We start from the raw sequence: 20,545 nt of genomic DNA on the forward strand, positions 1-20,545 counted from the left end.
CGTTTTCGACTTGTCAGAATTTTCAAAAATATTTCTTTGTCTGCTCCTTTTTTGTCTTATGTCCTCTTACTGCCCCTACCGCCCTTGGCTACACGCCTGCTTTAAAGGGAACATGAAACAATCATGATTGTGATAGCACACAATTAGGTTAGTAGAAACGAAAGGAAAAAAAGATCTATTACACCAACCATGGATAAATCACGGCCGGGAGCGTCATATCATATCATATCATATCATATCATAGTTTTGTGTTATCGGGCGAGGGCCGGGGCGTAGCGACCAAGCGAGATTTTGCAATGTTGAATGCTGAAATTATGCATTCTAAAAAATCCCTTAGCCCAATAATTCTTTCCGCTATATGTCTTTCTAGCTGTATTTCTAAATTTCCAGGGCGACGTGTCCCCCTACCGGGCCCAGGATCGCCGCCCCTGCCCCTGTCCATGCACCTGTATGTTGGCTAAGTCAGTAGAGCGTCCGCCTCACAACCGGGAGGTCGAGGGTTCGAACCCCGGCCGCGTCATACCAAAAGACGTTAAAAGACGGGAGTTGCTGCTACCTTGTTTGGCGTTCAACAATAAGGGATAGAGCAACGTCGATCTGGCGCTGCTCAGTGCATGCCGGGCTCACGATCAATTGGGAAAAAAGAATTTCCATTTTCGGCTTAACTTAATAAAAGATTACAAAATATGGACTGTAAAAAATTATTATTATTATTATTATTATTATTATTATTATTATTATTATTATTATTATTACTACCAACATGAGTTCAAATACAAGCACAAGCGAGTTGGTACGAGCTGAATCCAAATGAAGGGCAAAATAAGAGTTGTGAAGCGGCCCTACCGTTAATTTAAAATTTGACTGTTGAGTATATAGCTTCTATTTAAAAGACATCCAAAATATAGTGCCCTTTTCAAATTTCTCACTAAAGAGTGATGACCTTTGAAGCACAGGGGCTGTTTTGAACGTTTAACTTTGAATCCGCGGCTCGAGATTTTATGCGGCCGGCCCTGCCCCCTCTATTCAATAACGTTTCCCAAGCCTTCTGGAATGACCCCAAATCTCCCGATTATAGTTTTTCCCTTATTCGTCGTTACTGTAACTTAGCGCCATTTCCTTGTCTTCCCCTCTTTCTCACCGACTTTTCTCCCCCCCCCCCCCACCTACTCGATGTTATCTAGGGTACGCGCATGTATGTTCCCTCTCTTTGAAAGCACCACTCTATCTCCGATGTCTAAAGTCAGTACGGGCCGGATTTTGTGTATTACGGGCCGGACTTTGTTGCGTGAAAAGTTACCCTTTATCGGAGATTCCCGGAGTGGGAGGGAGGGAGGGGGGGGGGGGGGGGCTTTCTTCTTTTTCTTTTCTCCTTTTTTTCTCTCTTTCTGCTTCTTTTCTCTTCTTTCTTTTCTCTTCTCTTTTCTTTTCTCTTCTCCTTTCTTTTCTCTTCTCCTTTTTTCTTCTCTTCTTTCTTTTTTCTCTTCTTTTCTTCCTCTTTTCCCCCCTTTTTTTGCGCCGCCAATAGGGTGGGGGGGGGGGGGGAGGCCCTGGATCCGCCACTGCCTTATAAAAAGAAACATATTCTCAAAGTGGAAAAAGTTCAACGTCGTGCAACTAGACTCCTTCAACCTCTCAGAAGTCTTCAACCCCTAAGTTGATTCCTCAGCTCTACATCCTGACTTATGGATCCTAATGAGTATCATTGTAGAAAGTAGAAGTAGAGCATCCAAATTTGCCTTTATTATCATTATTGTCATAGAAGCGACATGCTACATGTCTATAAGATTATGCATGTAATCGACGACCTCCAGTCAACTAATCTCTTTCATCGTCACCAGTTCAAACTACAAAAGAAACACGTTAAATATAAATTGAGGCAAAGCTCTTTTCACAGAGAGTATAGTAAACGAATGGAATGGTCTCCCATCATTATGTAGCAGAGAGTCCATCATTCAATTCTTTCAAATCAAATCAGGATAAGTACTGGTCACTGAAGAAGGACAAGTTTAATCCTGATGAACTATTCAACTGTCCATGTTCATTCGTAACTGCACAACGCCAAATTTAAGAGTAACCCACCAGCGGACACCGAGGGGCAAATAAGTTTTGTATAACTTGATGGCTACATCCAAGGTATGATATCAAAGGTATGAGAGACAGAGATAGTTTAAGAGTTAAAATTAGACTCATTCCCTTCTTTTATTTGTCACGATTACTATTTGTTTCTCTAGTCTCTTCTACCCATACATATTCATTTCACATCATTTGCATATTATCCATTCATCTCCACCATGCATCTCAACCATGCATCTCAACCATTCATCTCCACCATTCATCTCCACCACAAACTCTTCAAGTTAGAACAGGTGGTATGTTCTCTTCTCATTTGCGTATTTCCACTTCTTACTTATCATTGGTTCTCTTCTCCTTTTTCTTATGAATATTCACTTTTATTCTTAAATTCTATTGTGCTATATTTGAATATAATTTGCATGGAGCACATGTACAGCCTGGGTTAATAAAACTGATGCAGAGCTGAACTGCACTTATACTGTGTCAGACGTGTGATTTTTAGAGCTCTGTGGGCATGAGGTAGGAGAGACATTGGGGGCTTTTCGTTTGTGTGGACGAGGACGGCGTTCACGTCCTCTAACGATGCAAATTGACGTCAGACACCCGTCCTGTTCACTACCTTATAACCCTTTTTCGTTTTAAGTTGACACACGTTCTCTACACGATGACGTAATGGCCCCGCACGCGCTTATTCATTTTCTCCTTCTTTCACTTCTTATTTTGTTCTTCGTTTATTATTCTATTATACTCTCTCTATTTTTCTTATGATATTCTTTGTTTTTCCTTCTTCCATCTTCTCTTCTATCTTTCCATTGTCTATTCTTTATCATTTTCTCTTTCTGTCTTTCCTAATGTTATTGTTGTTGTTATCATTCTATCATTTTTCTTTCTATCTTTCCTCATATTATTCTTTGTTTCTTCCTTCTATCATCTTCTCTTAAGTTATTCTTTGTTTTTATCATTCTATCACTTTCTCTTTTTGTATTTCCTTACGTTATTCTTTGATTTTTCCTTCTTTCACCTTTTCTTTCTGTCTTTCCTTATGTTATTCTTTGTTTTTTCCTTCCTTCACTTTCTCTTTCTGTCTTTCCTTATGTTATTCTTTGTTTTTCACTTCTTTCACCTTCTCTTTCTGTCTTTCCTTATGTTATTCTTTGTTTTTTCCTTTTACCTTCTCTTTCTGTCTTTCCTTATGTTATTCTTTGTTTTTTCCTTCTTTCACCTTCTCTTTCTGCCTTTCCTTATGTTATTCTTTATTTTTTTCCTTCTGTCACCTTCTCTTTCTGTCTTTCCTTATGTTATTCTTTGTTTTTTCCTTCTTTCACCTTCTCTTTCTGTCTTTCCTTATGTTATTCTTTGTTTTTTCCTTCTTTCACCTTCTCTTCAGTCTTTCCTTATGTTATTCTTTGTTTTTTCCCTTCTTTCACCTTCTCTTTCTGTCTTTCCTTATGTTATTCTTTGTTTTTTTCCTTCTTTCACCTTCTCTTTCTGTCTTTCCTTATGTTATTCTTTGTTTTTTCCTTCTTTCACCTTTTCTTTCTGTCTTTCCTTATGTTATTCTTTGTTTTTTCCTTCCTTCACTTTCTCTTTCTGTCTTTCCTTATGTTATTCTTTGTTTTTCACTTCTTTCACCTTCTCTTTCTGTCTTTCCTTATGTTATTCTTTGTTTTTTCCTTCTTTCACCTTCTCTTTCTGTCTTTCCTTATGTTATTCTTTGTTTTTTCCTTTTACCTTCTCTTTCTGTCTTTCCTTATGTTATTCTTTGTTTTTTCCTTCTTTCACCTTCTCTTTCTGCCTTTCCTTATGTTATTCTTTGTTTTTTCCTTCTTACACTTTCTCTTCAGTCTTTCCTTATGTTATTTTTTGTTTTTTCCCTTCTTTCACCTTCTCTTTCTGTCTTCCCTTATGTTAGCCTTTGTTTTTTCCTTCTATCATCTTCTCTTATGTCATTCTTTGTTTTTATCATTCTATCACACTTTTTTTCTGTCTTTCCTTATGTTATTCTTTGTTTTTTAATCATTCTATCAATTTCTCTTTCTGTTTTTACTTTCTGATTTACGCTGCGATGTAGCAAGATGACGTCATTCTGACGACGGGTCACTAGTTTTCTGACGAACCTCAAATCATCGATGAACGGGTTCGCAAATGTGGCCTGACGACGCCAGACGACCCGACGCATGCGCAGATCGCGGAAATGACGTCACATATTTGACGTCGACTATGTCAACGTGACAAACGAAAACCCCCTATTATAGGAGAGAGGACTAGTGAGTTAGGCAGTGATTTGGAAGATTGGTGTTGTGATCGATTGTCAAGAGATTATTCTATTAGTTTACAATAGTAAGAGAGAAAGAGAAAGAGAGAAGAAAAGAAAAGACAGAGACCGAGACAAGGACAGGGGTAAATGCATATTACGTCATCATGTGGATTAAAAACGGATTAAGTATTTGTCAGAGGGGCCATATTGTCACACCACAGCGAGGGGCGGGATGGATAGGTTCTGCAAACTCAATGGCACTGGATACACTAGAACAATTTTATTATAAGGGTTGTCCTACAAGACGATTAAAGCAAAGATTACCTTTGAATTGCAAAGTTCAACTTGCTTGACTAACAAAAGAGACACTCATTGTACTCGCCCTCAAAGATTATTTTTAGAACTGAAACATAAAAGTATAGTATCCCAAGCTGTTGGTAAAGTCAGTACTTGGAGAAAGATACTTCTGCCCTGATGAACATGAATTCGTCGAAACATAGGATATATAGACTTAATTCTCAAGAAAAACAAATGTATTTACAATAACATTATATGTTTTATAATATGTATATGAGTGTGCGTGTGTGTAATTGTGCGTGTACGTGAGTGTGTGTAAGTTTCAATACTTGGGTTGCATGCTTTTTCTATTTTTATCGCATTTATTGTATTCACCTAGTCAGGACCAAGATGTAAAACATAATTATCTGACTCTTGCTCATCCTGAATAAACGTTTATACATAAATAGATAGATGAATCAATATGTAAATGTATTGATAAGTAAATGAATGAATAACTACAACCGTGATGTACTAATTGAGAGAATTTTTCACTCACACAAGTGGAATTTTATTTTTAAGAAAACACAAAACTTCAAGTTATGGATATTGCTTAAAGTGAAAATGTTCCAGTTCATGTTCAAGTTGAAGTTGATTGTAACTGATAAAAACATAACAACAATAAATAACATATACACATATAAATTATAAACCAGTCACGTAAGAATATATTTAATGCATTTACACAAATGAAAAAATGATTACATTTAGACAGTGGCGGAGCCAGGTGAGGCCAAAATCATGTCGAAGGCTAGTTCATTGCCAAATTAAAATATCATTTTAAAGGGATTGGGTAACTTTGAGATAATCACCTGTCATTGACCACGCATGGAGGTCTAATCTAGTGCAGAGAGGCTTTACTACATCGCATTTCACTATGTCATGGTTATTCACCAAGAGCGTCTCATACGTATGAACATTTTGTTTTAAAGGGACAGTTGAGTTCTTGTTTAAGACCACAGATGCCTTCGAAGTGCATGGTTATTGTTCTTATTCTTATTTACGATATTTCTAGTGCCATTTTAAGACCTAGAATTGCTACGAAGGTAATTTTAGACCAAAAAATGTGTGAAATTCAGATAAAATCCGAACATAACAATTTAGCTCCACTTTCAAAAAATATACGGTGATCGTTAATTAATCAATTAATTAATAATAACAATACACGGACTGGCTGGTTGTGCGTATTATAACCAGCACGAAAAGGCCAACAAAAAGCCAACATCCGCAATGGCTTGAATAAAACGTTTAAGAAGCTATATCTCGTATTTTCAACGGCTGGTTCAAAATTATCAAATATTTGTGGAGCCCCACAAAATAATACATGTATTAGAAATTGTTCAATTTAATGATATTTCAGCATTCTCTGAAACGATTTTGATCGAAAAAAGATGATTTTGTCATTTAAATTGTATACCCTTTTACATTTGACACTCAGTTTTTCATTATCTCACCAAAAAAAATATATTTTGTGTGGCGCTCTCTATACCCAAACTCAAATTTCCCTTTAATTACATTATGATGAACGGGGTTTTGCCGTTTTGTGTACAACCAGTTCGTGTACCAACCGATTCATAAATCATAAATAATGATAATCATCAAAATATTATCAGACCTTATGGAGAGTAGACAAAATGGATATTCGACAAGTTGGGAATAAGACCGACCGGATATTAGACCGAATGAGTAATATAGACTAAATAGTTAGTAGACTTATTGGAGATGAGACCAAATTGAAATTATACCAAAAGGCCCTTGGCCTAAATGGTCATAATACCAAATGATATGTTATTGGGTAGTAGGCGAACTGGTTGTGGACCAAACGGAAATTCTCCTCATGAACTAGTATTTCCGTCACAAAGTATGAACGGGGTTTAAAAAATAGAAAATTAATAATCCTGATACTTCAAAATAGAGCCTAAGTCAACAACATAAGAATGCATACATTGTGTTAACTTCTGTTTCCCAGACTAGATAGTGGAATGACCGAATAAGGTTTTGGATTATGTTAAAGAGTGTTCCACTATCGTAAACTCTCCGTCCGACTGGGTGCGATATATCACTCGTTTGGCTCCTCTCCGAAACTGTTTGTTAAAAGTAGCAAAAATCACAGCATTCATCCAACTGTTAGACACCAGCAAAAGACTGGACACATACCTAGCCATAGGTGACGCAATCGAAGTTTTCTGGCTGAACTGCGACCCAGAAACTATACACCAAGGTAATATAGCAACATAGAAGGCGACAGTAGTAACTATACTTGGAGTTTGAAATGAGGGATCATGCAATCATTCACCTGAGGGATCGGCTTAACAGAGTATCAGTATGGCTACTACTGAAGGCTACACCAATGCAGTGGCGGATCCGGGGGGGGGGGGGCCCGGGCCCCCCTTGAGAAAAAAAATCATGAAAAATCACGTGATTTTTACCTTTTTTGGGGGTTGGGGCCCCCCTGGCGCTCAAGGGGGGGGGGGGGTGCAAATAGGAAAAAAAATGTGCTCACTACCCCCCCCCCCCCCCCCCCACTGAGCGAATTTTTGGCCGGCGCGTTTTTCAAATTTTCGGGAGCAAAAAAAAAAAAAGTTGGGCCCCCTCCCATAAGAAATCCTGGATCCGCGCCTGCACCAATGTAACATTATCAGAAGGAGGAGCAGGAGGAGGAGGGGGTGGAACTTGGTTAAACATCACGGCCCTCAGTATCACCCAATTAGCTACCATACTTGGCGGGATTTGCTCGTCAGTGATGATCGTCATCAGTAACATATTTATCCTGATAATATTAAACAAAGTCAAGAACTGCTTTGAAGACATGCAGCAGTTCGTGTTTAAAGCACTTGCCGTTACGGACTTACTCACAGACAGGCATTTTGTGTTCCGGACTAACCATGATAACGATTATCTTTGGTGTTAACCAGCCATTTTCGTCGGCGATGTGTTCTATAAGAGGGGCAGCGTACGTGCACAGGGTTGGCCTTTGAGGCTTCTACGGCGGTTTTGGATGGCGTCTTGCTTGGTACTGTCACTCTCGCTTGTGATTTTCCTATGGGAAGCATTTACAAAACATTTTGATTGACCCGAAGCGACCAACATGACCTTGATGTTTGAGATGGACGTGAGGAGGAGAGTGATGAGAAGGCTTGTCACCAGGCTTGGTCTAAAGGCGAGTCGCTCGGACGAGAAATCTGACAGGCACAAGTTGTGTTTGGCGACCGTCCTGCCCCGTAGTAAGCTCAAGGCCCCGTTAGAGGCGGCGATCGTGCATACGACCAGAAGAACAATCCTTGCGCGTTTCATCGTGACAAGATTAAAATAGCGAAGAGGAAAGATGACAGCAACAAAACGGTCAAAACAGGCGCAGGCAATGAGTAAAGCCGAAAGGTTGGTCAATCCTGTGCACGCTGCCCCTCTTATAGAACACATCGCCGACGAAAATGGCTGGTTAACACCAAAGATAATCGTTATCATGGTTAGTCCGGAACACAAAATGCCTGTCTGTGAGTAAGTCCGTAACGGCAAGTGCTTTAAACACGAACTGCTGCATGTCTTCAAAGCAGTTCTTGACTTTGTTTAATATTATCAGGAAAGTTACTGATGACGATCATCACTGACGAGCAAATCCCGCCAAGTATGGTAGCTAATTGGGTGATACTGAGGGCCGTGATGTTTAACCAAGTTCCACCCCCTCCTCCTCCTGCTCCTCCTTCTGATAATGTCACATTGGTGTAGCCTTCAGTAGTAGCCATACTGATACTCTGTCAAGCCGATCCCTCAGGTGAATGATTGCATGATCCCTCATTTCAAACTCCAAGTAGACACACAAAGTAAACGACTATCAATCACAGATTACTTAGAAAGTACAAACCAGAGGGAAATAATGATATCTCCTGAAGAGTTGTCTTTATGTCCTCTTTGAAGTTCCAAGGTTATATGTCCATGTTTCCACGTTTTAGATAACTTTGTACAAAGCCAGTTTTGCGTATACCGTGCATTTGACGATGCGTGTCCACCACTGATACTCTTTTCACACTGGCTTTGCTTAACCCCGTACTTTGCTTAGCCTCGTACTATATCCTTAACCCCGGACTATTTTGTTTGGCTTTTCTCACACGCTGTTTTTAGTCCCGTACTAGCGCCTATTCCGGAATAAGAAAATTCACGCTGTTCTCACTGCAATTCGTTAACCCCGGATATCGTGAATGTTATGATTGGACATACTTCGCATCCGGCCAGCTGCGATACGCTGCGCATTGCGTAGTACCGGACTATTTTTCGTTTCTGTTCTCATTCATTTGCTTGGCACCGCAATTGCGGGGTTAGCAGGAGTTAGCACCACAATTGCGGGGTTAGCCCTGCTATTTTGCAGGGTTAGTTAACCCCGTACTATAGGTGGGGTTAGCCAACTTTAGCCCACTTTGGTAAAAGCCAGTCTGAACAGAAAGTTGAATAGGCCTAACCCTGTACTATAAGTGGGGCTAAGACCCCCCCCCCCCTTAACTCTACCTATAGTACGGGGTAAAGCAAAATATTGCCAGTGTGAAAACAGTATTAGACCCCCCTTTAACCCCACCTATAGTACGGGGTTAAGCAACACTTTGCCATTGTGAAAAGAAAGTGGAATAAGCCCGGACTATAGGTGGGGTTAAGATACCCTTTAACCCTAGTACGGGGTTAAGCAAAATATTGCCAGTGTGAAAACAGTACTATAGTACGGGGTTAAGCAAAATATTGGCAGTGTGAAAACAGTATACTATTTTTATCTCATGTTTCTTGTTTTACTCGAATTTGCTCCTATCATTATTGTAAGTTCTTATTTTGCTGTAAGTTTTCCTTACTTCTGTACTATCTATTTTCATGTTTTCTATGTCTATAGGGACCCCTCTGTAAACGAGTAGGGCCATCCCTCCGTCTTCCTTTTTTTTATTTTTTTATAAGTGTGTCTTTATGATTGTGATGTTGATGTTTTTTTAAACGACGAAAAAAGAATACAATACAATTCAATACAATACAAGTGAGGTATTATGTAACTGAATCAGAACTCCAATTATCTCGGAAACTCGCAACCTCATGAGCTGCAATTATTGATTAAGAGCCTCCCAATAGACTAATTCTAAAGAGGGACAATGAGGCTCTGTTAGCGCTCGACTGAGTTTCTTCAAAACTGCTGAAAATAAGGTGGTCTATCTTAGAACTCATAGCTAACGGAGGATTGTATGTGACAATTTTCTGATACACTGTGTTTCTCTGCTAGTTGGCTGGATTGAAAATTAGTTTCTTCATCAACCAATCGTGTTTTTGATGTACACCATATTATTCAAACATCTTCATCATTCTGATTAACAACAGACCGAGTGATATATTGGTGGAGTTTATCTATACCCTTTGCTGGTTGTTCTACAGAGGAGTTTGGAGTTGGCGAGCATAGTAACAACAACATAATACACCAGGAATAGCAAGAAAAACATTTCTTAGTTCAATTGGATTAACTTTGTACCATCCGAACGTAAAGTGACATTTTAGCGCAGCTGATCCAAAGGTTTTGAGGAGCAGTGAGGTAACTATCTTTCAACTTTCGTCGCATGACTTTGTAACATTAGTGTTAGTCGAATTGCCGGCAATTGAATTGGTGGATTGATGTCTGTTCCCACAGTTGAAAATGTTTTGGATTGGAGCGTCAGACTTTTATCTGCTCTGTCTCTGCTTAGTTTTGTAATTACAATACAATTTGAGGAATACTATACAGATGCTGCTCCGTATGGCAGATGAGTAAGCTGTGCTCTATTCAGGAAATTATCAAGTGCCGCAAGTAAATACCTTTGGAGTCCTATAAGTGTTGGAAAGGGATTAGAAGGAAAGCGTTGGCGTTGCGTCAGTATGGCCGAAAATGGAAGCTCCCTTAATGAAACGTTCTTAAACCAATACGACAACGGGGAGTACCTATCAATCCTGGGTATATCCGAGGTCACAGTTCTAGGAGTCTGTTTGGTGCTTACCCTGATCAGTAGCACTTTCATCATCGTCATCCTCCACAAAGTGGAGAACTGCTTCGGCGACATGACGCAATTCATTTTTAAGTCACTTGCCGTCACGGATTTTCTCACGGGTATTTTCTGTTGCGGGTTGACTATGATTGGGCTGGTCGTCGGGAAGGATAGAGGCTTAATTTCCCAAATATTGTGCTATGTGGGATGGGCAGCCTGTACAGGGCTGACCGGTCTCTCTGCTCTCCTCATCGCCTGCGCGTGCATTGACCGTTTCATCGCAGTCGTCTACCCTCTTCGCTATTGCACCCTGGTCACCATGAAACGCTTCCGGGTCGTGCTCGCAGTCATCTGCTCCATCGTCCTCACCAACGCTGCCTTTAGCACTCTCCGTGGAGGCTTTGCCGAGACCGACCTATGCCTGTCCGACTTTTCCTCAACGCGACTCGCCTTTCGACCCTGCCTCGTCCCCAGCCTTCTCATAAGCTGTACATCCGTCATTGTCGCAACCGTCACCAACGTCAAGGTCATGTTTGTTTCATCAGGTCAATCAAAACGCTCTCCTAGAGTCAATCCACCTCAAGTTGTCCTCCAAAATGCCGCTACCATACAACATCGAGGAAATAGGAAAGGTCTCCTCGTTTTAATTGCCACCACTGTCACATTTTTCGTCGCTATATCTCCGTGGTTCATCATCTCCGCATCGCATTTCAGCCACAAAACCGCCATCACATTACCTTTGGCCAGGTATATCTCAACTGTTTTGCTGCTCTCCAATAGTTGGATGAACGCCTTCATTTTTAGCATTTTTAACAAACGATTCCGAGAAGCAGTGAAAAGAGTGATGTGTCGCATCCCTTTGAACTACACAGTTTGAAGAAACAAGGACTTCTGCGGTGTATACAGAGGCTCGAACAAGATGAATTACCTATCCTGTAACAGCTGTATTTCTGCTTTCGCCACTCTCCACCCAGGTGAAGTAAATTGGTACCCGGTAGGAATATTGATTCATACAATGAAACCGGGGTAACAATCTTATTGCAGGGCAACCCGGAGTGATAAGTATCAATTCCTGATGAGACTACCCTGGGTGAAAAAAGATAAACAAAATTTTTATTACTATCAGATTCAGTGTTGTTATTTTTATCACTAATGTTATTATCATTATAGTATTATTGTTGCTATTACTATTAATGTTATCATTATTGTAATCATTTTTATTATTATTATTACAACTGTATCGTTATACGGGGTAGAAAGAGGTAAGGAGCTACAGTCCCCTCTTCGGAGAATTTCGAAATTATCAATCAGGTAGCCTTACCTCCACCTGATCATCTGGCAGTGAGGTGTTTTATTCGATTTTATAAATGTTTATTTTGAAGAAGAAATTACATCACTCAAAATTATTCATTGGTAAGAGATATTAGCCACACGTGTGGCTAACCTTATACATATTCATGTATTCATGTATTCATGTACAAATTATGTTAATTTATGCGCATATTGAACAGAATGTATAGGTGAAGGGAGATTCATTAAACACAAAATGACCACAGTAATAATCTACGGACATCTTCACATTTAAACCTCATGTCTACTTCGATGTCAACTCTTTCTTATGGTAACGAATAATTAGTTTGATTGTTTTAATACAGGACCCTGTTTCATGAAACTTGTGTTATCAATAACAAGTAACAATAGCTGTTATAAGCTATTGAAATCGTGGCACCCGATTGACTGAGAGTCAGTTTGTCATACAATTTTAGCATTTGTTATTGATAACAAGTTTCATGAAACAGGGTCCGATTGCTGCTTTGAGTATTCCTGTGTTGTGAGGTGCAACGAGTTAATTCATTAATATAGAATCATCTTGGTTTGGTACAAGCAAAATTATATCCTCCTGTGTCAATACTGATATATACTTTTTGTTCACTTTAGGGTCATTTGTTCATATTTTTTCCAAAAGATAAAATAATGTAAGCATGAATAAACGTTAAAGATTTACCATAATGTTTACAGAAGTCTAAAAAGAACACAGCCATGTTATAATATGTTCAAGTCTTTTTCGAATGTATAACCAAATGATAGAGATGCAAACAAATACATGTATGGGCTGTCTGTAAAAAAAAATATTCTCTCTATAACAAAAATCGAGCGATCACTGACGTGAATCTCGGGAGAGTAAAAATGCAATATTCGAACTCCTATATTTTAATTCGAAATTTCAGTTTCCATTTTCATAGACATGTGAGTTGAATCTGTAATCACATAGAATGAATAATTCGTCAGTATGTAGCTACGAGGTCGGGATGCTGGGGCCGGGCTGGGAATTTCCAATATTCGGACCGTGATATACCGTCACCTAACATTTGGGCAGCGTGGCGGTCGATTTGTAATACTTTGATGAAGAAATTACGTTGTAATTTGTGTATATCATGTCAAATGTTTTGCTTGCTCGCTTGCTACGCACAGAATTGAGAAACTAGAAGGTTAACATTTGGAAGAAATCGTCAGACTCCTGGCGAAAAGATGCCCCTATACCTTACACCCAAACATGCTCAACAGGACGTTAAAAATAGCTAGTTTTGCATAGCTGTTCATCACAAGGAGGGAGGAGGGGGTGGGGGTAAAATTGAACCTAGAAATTTTCCTTTTTAGAATTTAATTTATTCGTTCCTTGTTTATGTTGATTAGTTTAAAAACTTTAAATGCTTTCCTTATCGCTTTGACGGGTTTTTCTTTTAATATAAAGCAGCTGTAATTGTCATGGCAAAGAAGGGAAAAAAAAAAGCAATTTTAATAAAATAATGGTGATGAAATGAATAACGTAGTATTAAACAAATAATTAAAGCTTGAACTTTGCAACAAACAGGTGTCAGTCAAGTCCATCGAGCCCATAAATGAGCCCATTCCTTGGCTTTAGACACTTTATTTGTGGGAGATAATTACACTGTTGGTCATAATGGTGGAATATTTATTTTTACCCCTATTTATTGAATGATTTTGACAATGATTTATTCCTAATAGATTTAGATAATAGTATACATTCTCAGATGTTATCGAATGACAATTGGGGAGTGTTTGTTTTGCGTGACTGCTAAAGCATGTGTGTGCTACTATGCAAATCAACTAGGGGACCTACGTCCATAAGTCATAACTGACAGTAATGGGGACTAATGCCTCATAAAAGGGCACTAATATAGCACATCGACACGGTTTTGATCCTGGGGGTTCACAATAACGAGGCCATTGCTTAGCCAATGATTCATGACTATACGCAGCAAGCGTTAGGGTACATCGACGCCCCCACAAAAACAAAAAAACAAAGAAAATGCAATAAATGTTCAATAATTCATTGCATTTTGCCCCGAACTCCAACATAATTTTTGTTTCTATGTGGGCATGCCTTGAACCATAATGCATGGCCCTACAGAGGAATTTTTCCTGTTGGGGACTGGGAGAAAATGCAATGAATTATTGAAAATGTTTTGCATTTTGTTTGTTTGTTTTTGTGGGGGCGTCGAAACAAAGAAAATGCAAAACATCCACGTTACTGTCAGATATGACTTAATCACGTAGGTCCCCTAGTTGATTAGCATAGTAGCACACACATGCTTTAGCAGTCACGCACAACAAACACTCCCCAAATGTCATTCAATAAAATCTGAGAATGTATACTATTATCTAGATCTATAAGGAATAAATCATTGTCAAAATCATTCAATAAATTGGGGTGAAAATAAATATTCCACCATTATGACCAACAGTGTAGATACTTCATCTCATTTCTATAAATGTATATAAATGCCCATAAATAACAAACCATGCCACAAATATTGTGTAATCAGAAAAATACTTGTTAATATTTTTCTCACCGAAGTATACGTGTATATGAATCATTGCGTATAGTATGATTTACCTTTAAAAAATATTGAGTGACAATATACTTACAAATCTTATTCTTCATTTGTTAGAACCAAATTGTATGCCATGTTGGTATTTTTTAATAAATATTTATATCTTTCTTACATGAATTGTGCTTGTCAGTTTTTGCTCTCGAACACTTTTCATCTTCCAGATCGTTCCACACGGCCCGAAGAGTTCATTAAAAATGATTTTTATGTTATGATGTAAAATTTGGTCATTTGGTTATAAATTGTGTTGTACATCCGGGTTTCAAAATGACATAGAAGGCGCCAGTTTCTTTTACGGGCACAAGTCTAAGAAAACCAATACAATCAACAAATAAAATGTTTGGGAAGGGGGGAGGGGGTTGTTTAACACATATTTGCTCCCCTTTTCCATGCCCCATACACATTTTACATGAACGAATCTCTGAATTTTGATTGGCTGAAAAAAAAAATGCATAGGGCTACATGATTGTATACCTTTATAGGCCTACATGATGTTTAACACATATTTGCTCCCCATTGCCATGCCCCATACAAATTTTACATGAACGAATCACTGAATTAAGATTGGTTGAAATAAATAAATAAATGCATACATGATTTGTTAATGGTCTAGAGCAGGGTTTCTCAAAGTCTGGACCACAGGGCATGCCGATCAGGACCGCCTGGGACTGAGTTTCTAATTGCCTTACTTTAAAGATACTATGTCCCTTTTGCAGCCAACCTCAAATTCTGTAGAACTTTGCAGGAATTATGAATATGTCATGTATATCCTATCTGTGAAATTTAAACGTGAGCAGTGTCCTTATATTCAAATTATGCAAGGAAACCCGTTTACTTGCTAGACTTCACTGTCAGACACTATTGTCAGTATTGAGTGACTGATTGGCTTTTTCTTTTTTTTTGGTAATAACATACATAAAATGAGCTGTAAAGGATTTGTCTTCTACAATAACCCACTTCTTGTAATGGCCCAAATTTAACTGATTGAATCTTTGCGCAGCATAAAACGTACGACCATGTGGTACAATGGTCTGAAAATCAAGACTATTACTTATTGGCTCTATAGCTCCAAAGTCGATTTGACAACTAATTGTCGTTATTTTCCCACTTAAAGACATTTTCAAGCCCCATTTTTTTTAAGGGGAGTTCTAAATTAGTATTATCTTTCAAATGCCACTGGAATTTAACCTTTTCATTTTCTTGGCTTGCAAAAGGGACATAGTACCTTTAAGGAAAATACAGAATTTCTATTTTAAAGCCTATCTGTACTAGTTTGGCCAGGAGGGAATATACCTCCATGGATGGTCAATGGCAGGTGGTTATCTCATCAAATCAGCTCTCAGTAAAAAAAGAAGGACCATGGGGATCACGGGTAGGCCTACCGCTTTGAAATTGACGGCTCAAGAGGGCGCAAGTAGCTACAAGTAGTGCAGTCCCGGTTTAAAACGAAATTAAAAGAAACAAATTAAAAGGCAAAAGGAATGTAAGATATCCTGAAAAGTGAAAATTGACACTATTTTATCATTTTATTTGTTTAGCTTTAGAAACAATGGCGGGTTCAGGTGAGGGCCGAATCGGTTTTAAAAACATAATGAAAGAGAAGGAAAAAAAGCAGAAGAGACGAAGAGAGGAAAAGGAAAGAGAGAGAGAGAAGGGGGAAAAGAAGAAACATACTTATGAAATGAAGATTGCTATTCTGAGTAACGGGTCGGCAACGGACTAACCGAATCGCGGCGCAGGTTAGGCGTATTGCCTGCATTAACGTTTAATTTACTGGCTGGTCGGGATGGAGGTGAGGGGGGGGGGGGGCGTATCAACCGTGAACCTTCTGTTTTGGAGGCCTAGAAAAATGCCTGGGGAAAAAGAGAACGATGGAAGGAAAAATGAGAAAAGAAAGAGAAAATAATGTAAAAGAGAAGAAGATAGAGGGTGAAGGAAAAGGAGAGAGAGAGAGAGGGAGAGAGAGAGAGAGAGAGAGAGGGGGGGGGGGGGGAGGAAGAACATGAAACCTAAATTTACACTTACAGATTACATTTCCGATGAGTTGGCTCGACATGTGCCTAAGAAGTCTGCAGACGAAAGTACTATACGAGCAAAATTGAGAAAGGGAGCTTATTTCCGAAATGAAATGAAAGGGTCTGTGTGACTTTCAAGGAGGAAATGGCAAATACTGTTGCTCGTGAGGACTATTTAGAATTTTCTAAATTAAAACAAATCCAAGAACTACCGGCATAGGCTCTGCCCCCTCTGCACCCCATCCGTAATGATAGAAGTGGTTACCAAGACAACCTTTTGTTGTATGAGTTGTATATTATTCTACCAACCACTCCCGTGGACGTTTTTATTATTTACACAATTTATTGCTGTTTGCTGCTCTAGATCACTGGAGTGAAGAAAGGTAACAATTGCAATAATCCATATTCAGTGAAGGATTAATGCTCTTTATTCAGATGGATTCTTCTACCATTCTTGACTAGCAGTGCGTTTCAAACTCAATACTAGGGACTTTTAGATTGAGTGGACGAGAACACGACGAACGCCGACTGATCATGCGTGTCAACGTACTCAACTGCCCATGTTGACTACAATTAGAAATCTTAGATTGTACTCGACGATAAACTTGCATGCAGGAAGTAACACTATGAAAATGACGAACAAAAAAACATCCCTTCACTGCTATTATGTAAAAATGTGTAGAACAGGTGAATATGCATGTGACACCTGTTCTACATATTTTTACATAATAGCAGGGAAGGGATTGATGTTCCTTTGTCTACCTGAGGAACTGTATATTTTATGCGCACGCGGCATACTAGTACCGTACTAGATTTAGGTAAATCAAGGTTGACGCATTCTCGATCGCCGACTGAGACGACGTGACGCATGCGCAGTGCCTTAAAATGACGTCACACGTTGCAGTCAAAGCTGTCAACGTGCACATCTAAAAGTCGCTACTAATAATCATCATCATCATCATCTATACGGGAATGTAGGATATTTGTATTTTCCTGCGGTACAACGTATAGCAGGAAAATGTTGTATATGCGGATCCTTGTAATGATTACGTAATGGGAGTGGCGAGACGCCACGATTCCGCGAAGCGGGATGGTTTGAATAACATAGGCAGGTGTAAGTTATTGTATTGAGAAGGAAAGGAATGTTCAGAAAGGCATAATAAGAGAGGGAAATGGGCGTGGTAGCCATTCTAGCTTTGTCAGACACTAGATACACGACACAAATTTCAGAGTGAAAATTTTAATACAGAACAATAGTTTGGTGTTTGTTTTGTAGGAGGTATAGAGATTCAAATAGATTTTTTTTATTGGGACGATTTGCCATTAGGTTTTTCCAGAGAATTTGCCTTATTTAGTTTATCTCTAGTTTTTCAACCTAGGGAATCGGTCCCGGCGTGGGGCACAAAGTCAAAGCCCCATGCAGGTTAGGGATCAAAGCAGATCAAATTTAATATTTTGCAATGTTCTATACAACTTCAGTATATATTTAGGTGTGAACGTTGACGATTGAGATTGAAATTATGCAATGTTAACAATATTTACATTTGCTATTTTTAAAATCAAGAATGAGCTTAAAAATTGAAATTATTATGATGTTCAAAATGATATAATAACAAAGATTGCTCATGATTGTTCAGAAAAATTCCATGAAATTCAGGAAATTGGGTGTTCTCTTTTCGGAAACTCTATTTAAACGAGTGGAAGCACTGGCGGCTCTGTTTGTTTAAACTGTAACAGTTCTCATTGGATAAAAAAACCTTTATTATCTTCAGTATACAAGTGTCATTACTGTACAATTTAGGAGTAGATTGTCTAAGTCTGAACCATATTTGAGTAATGTTTGAGTAGTGCCCGGCTATCCAGCAATCATTATGTACATTGTTCTACTTAAGTTGAACTTTAAGTACACGATCGACCATAACAATTTTCAGGCGAATCGCATTCCATATTTCGGACCTTACAGCTCTCATAGTTATCACATCTGGACCGTAAAAAAAAAGAAGTTTTGAGAACCCCTGGTCTAGCGTGTAATGGAAGACATAAATGGGGCACTGGTTTTACTTGATAGATGAAAAGCGAACCAATGAGGCCTTTGATCGGGGGTAGGGTTTTGAGGGATTGTGATGAAGAGTGTATTATACAGTGACGAAAGTGGAAGTATGTTGCCATAGTAACTAACCTAGAATACCATAAAAACAAGAATCTTGATATCACATTTGGGTTGTTGACAAAGTTTCCATATATCTCTCTCCCCTGTCAAGGCAGTAAAATATAAGATTTTAAGCAGTAATTGATTTCGCGGGGGTTTTCATTCTTTTTCTTTCTCGAATATCGCAGACCGCTCATTGAGATCAACACGCGAAACTATTTCCATAATCCATTACCCTAGCAAATGAAATTACGCTGTCATTGAAATCGATATGATTCAGGGCTAAGATTCGGAGCTAAGATAATAGACCAGTTCACGGTTAGCACATTACTGCAATGACCCCGAATATCCACAGATCTTCGAAACATGAAGAGGTCCCACTTTGTACATTTTGAAATAATCACTGCTACAGCGATGGAGGTGCTATATAAATATCCTTTGTTTCCCCTTTTCAAAGAATCCTTTTCGAAGAATACTTCCACCTGTGTATCATGGAGTGCACTGAATGTGCATGAATGAATAATGTTACATAACTTTCATGAGCCCGTATCCAGTATTTCGTCTCCGTGTATTTCAAAATTTGTTCTGCAATGACCTTTATCTGCTCATGCTCAGACTGCAACCGTGAACTGGCTTATTAGATGCTTACGAAATACGGACTCATATGATTAGTTGCAAACAGGTTTCTTACACAACCCGTGAAGTCATCCCCTCACCTTTTTCTATCCGTTTTCTACATACATTCAACAAAGTATATCGTTTTGTCTGCTCTAAGAATGTAAAACGTGGCTTGAATCTATGTGCAAAATCAACATTACTGTAATACAAAGGACATTTTATACAGGTGCGTCCTACAAGAATAAGACAAATTAGAATGTCATAAATAAAACATGGGGAATAGTGTGAGGATGACATCAAAAACTCGCTAACTTGCAAACAGACCAATGTCTCAAGCCTAATACATAAAATTCAATAATTTTCTTATTTTTCATCCGGTTTTGTGAAAACTTTCACCCTTTTGTTTCTTTGATTTTTCTCTAATTATTTAATTCAACTTACAAATGGATCGGACTTGCTCTTCGAGGGGAAAGAGGTGTTTTCCTTCATTAGTATGTTAGTTACACCATGGACCATACACCTTGTTGCATATATATCTTTACCCATCAGGCGGTAATTTTGTTTAAAAAGATAATATCTCTGATTTCAATGACTACACCCAGACATAAGAAACGCGATGTCAATAACCTCTCAGTATAATATATTCATATAATTATATTACCGTTATAAAGTAATATTTATGGATTATGGTTTGCCTATTCGGTTTCCAAGGTAACGCAAAGATTGAAGCTAACCTATTCTGGATTAGTTTTGTGCAGAGAATGGCGTAGAAACTGGACGCTCATCTTTCACGTGATGATGAAGAAGAGGAGAAAGAGAAAGAAAAGAAAACAAGAAGAGGTAGAAAAAGAAGAAGAAGAAAAAAGGAAGAAGGAAGAAAGACAAGAAAAAGAAGAAGAAAGGGGGGGGGGGAAGAAGAAAAAGAATAAAAAGAAGAGAAGGAGGAGGAGAAGTAGAATAAGTATTAGGAGAAGAAGAAGAAGAAGAAGAAGAAGAAGAAGAAGAAGAAGAAGAAGAAGAAGAAGAAGAAGATTCACTTAATGGCCGCGTTCTCTCTCACGTTTCATCCACGTATTAAGGCTGGTGCCCACCCCCCCCCCGAAAAAACACACGGACACACACACACACACGCACGCTCACTTTAAAAAAAAAATTTATAACAATTTTGTTTTATTTCTCCAAATGTGTAATACAAACCATAA

The 20,545-nt window shown here is 38.7% G+C and overlaps 1 protein-coding gene across 1 annotated transcript; it reads left to right on the plus strand.

Moving 5' to 3' along the window:
* The first annotated feature begins 10,540 nt into the window (after positions 1-10,540).
* Positions 10,541-11,524, plus strand: LOC585187 (dopamine receptor 1-like). The gene has a single exon (XM_011675747.1). It carries the CDS (start codon positions 10,541-10,543, stop codon positions 11,522-11,524), a length of 984 nt encoding a protein of 327 aa, XP_011674049.1.
* Positions 11,525-20,545: the final 9,021 nt, after the last annotated feature.

The sequence above is a fragment of the Strongylocentrotus purpuratus genome, unplaced genomic scaffold (genome assembly GCF_000002235.5).
Source record: "Strongylocentrotus purpuratus isolate Spur 01 unplaced genomic scaffold, Spur_5.0 spur5_contig_855, whole genome shotgun sequence".
Taxonomy (NCBI): domain Eukaryota; kingdom Metazoa; phylum Echinodermata; class Echinoidea; order Camarodonta; family Strongylocentrotidae; genus Strongylocentrotus; species Strongylocentrotus purpuratus.

Excerpts from the sequence above, each read along its gene's own strand:
- LOC585187 (XM_011675747.1), top strand. The coding sequence starts at position 10,541 with ATGGCCGAAAATGGAAGCTCCCTTAATGAAACGTTCTTAAACCAATAC.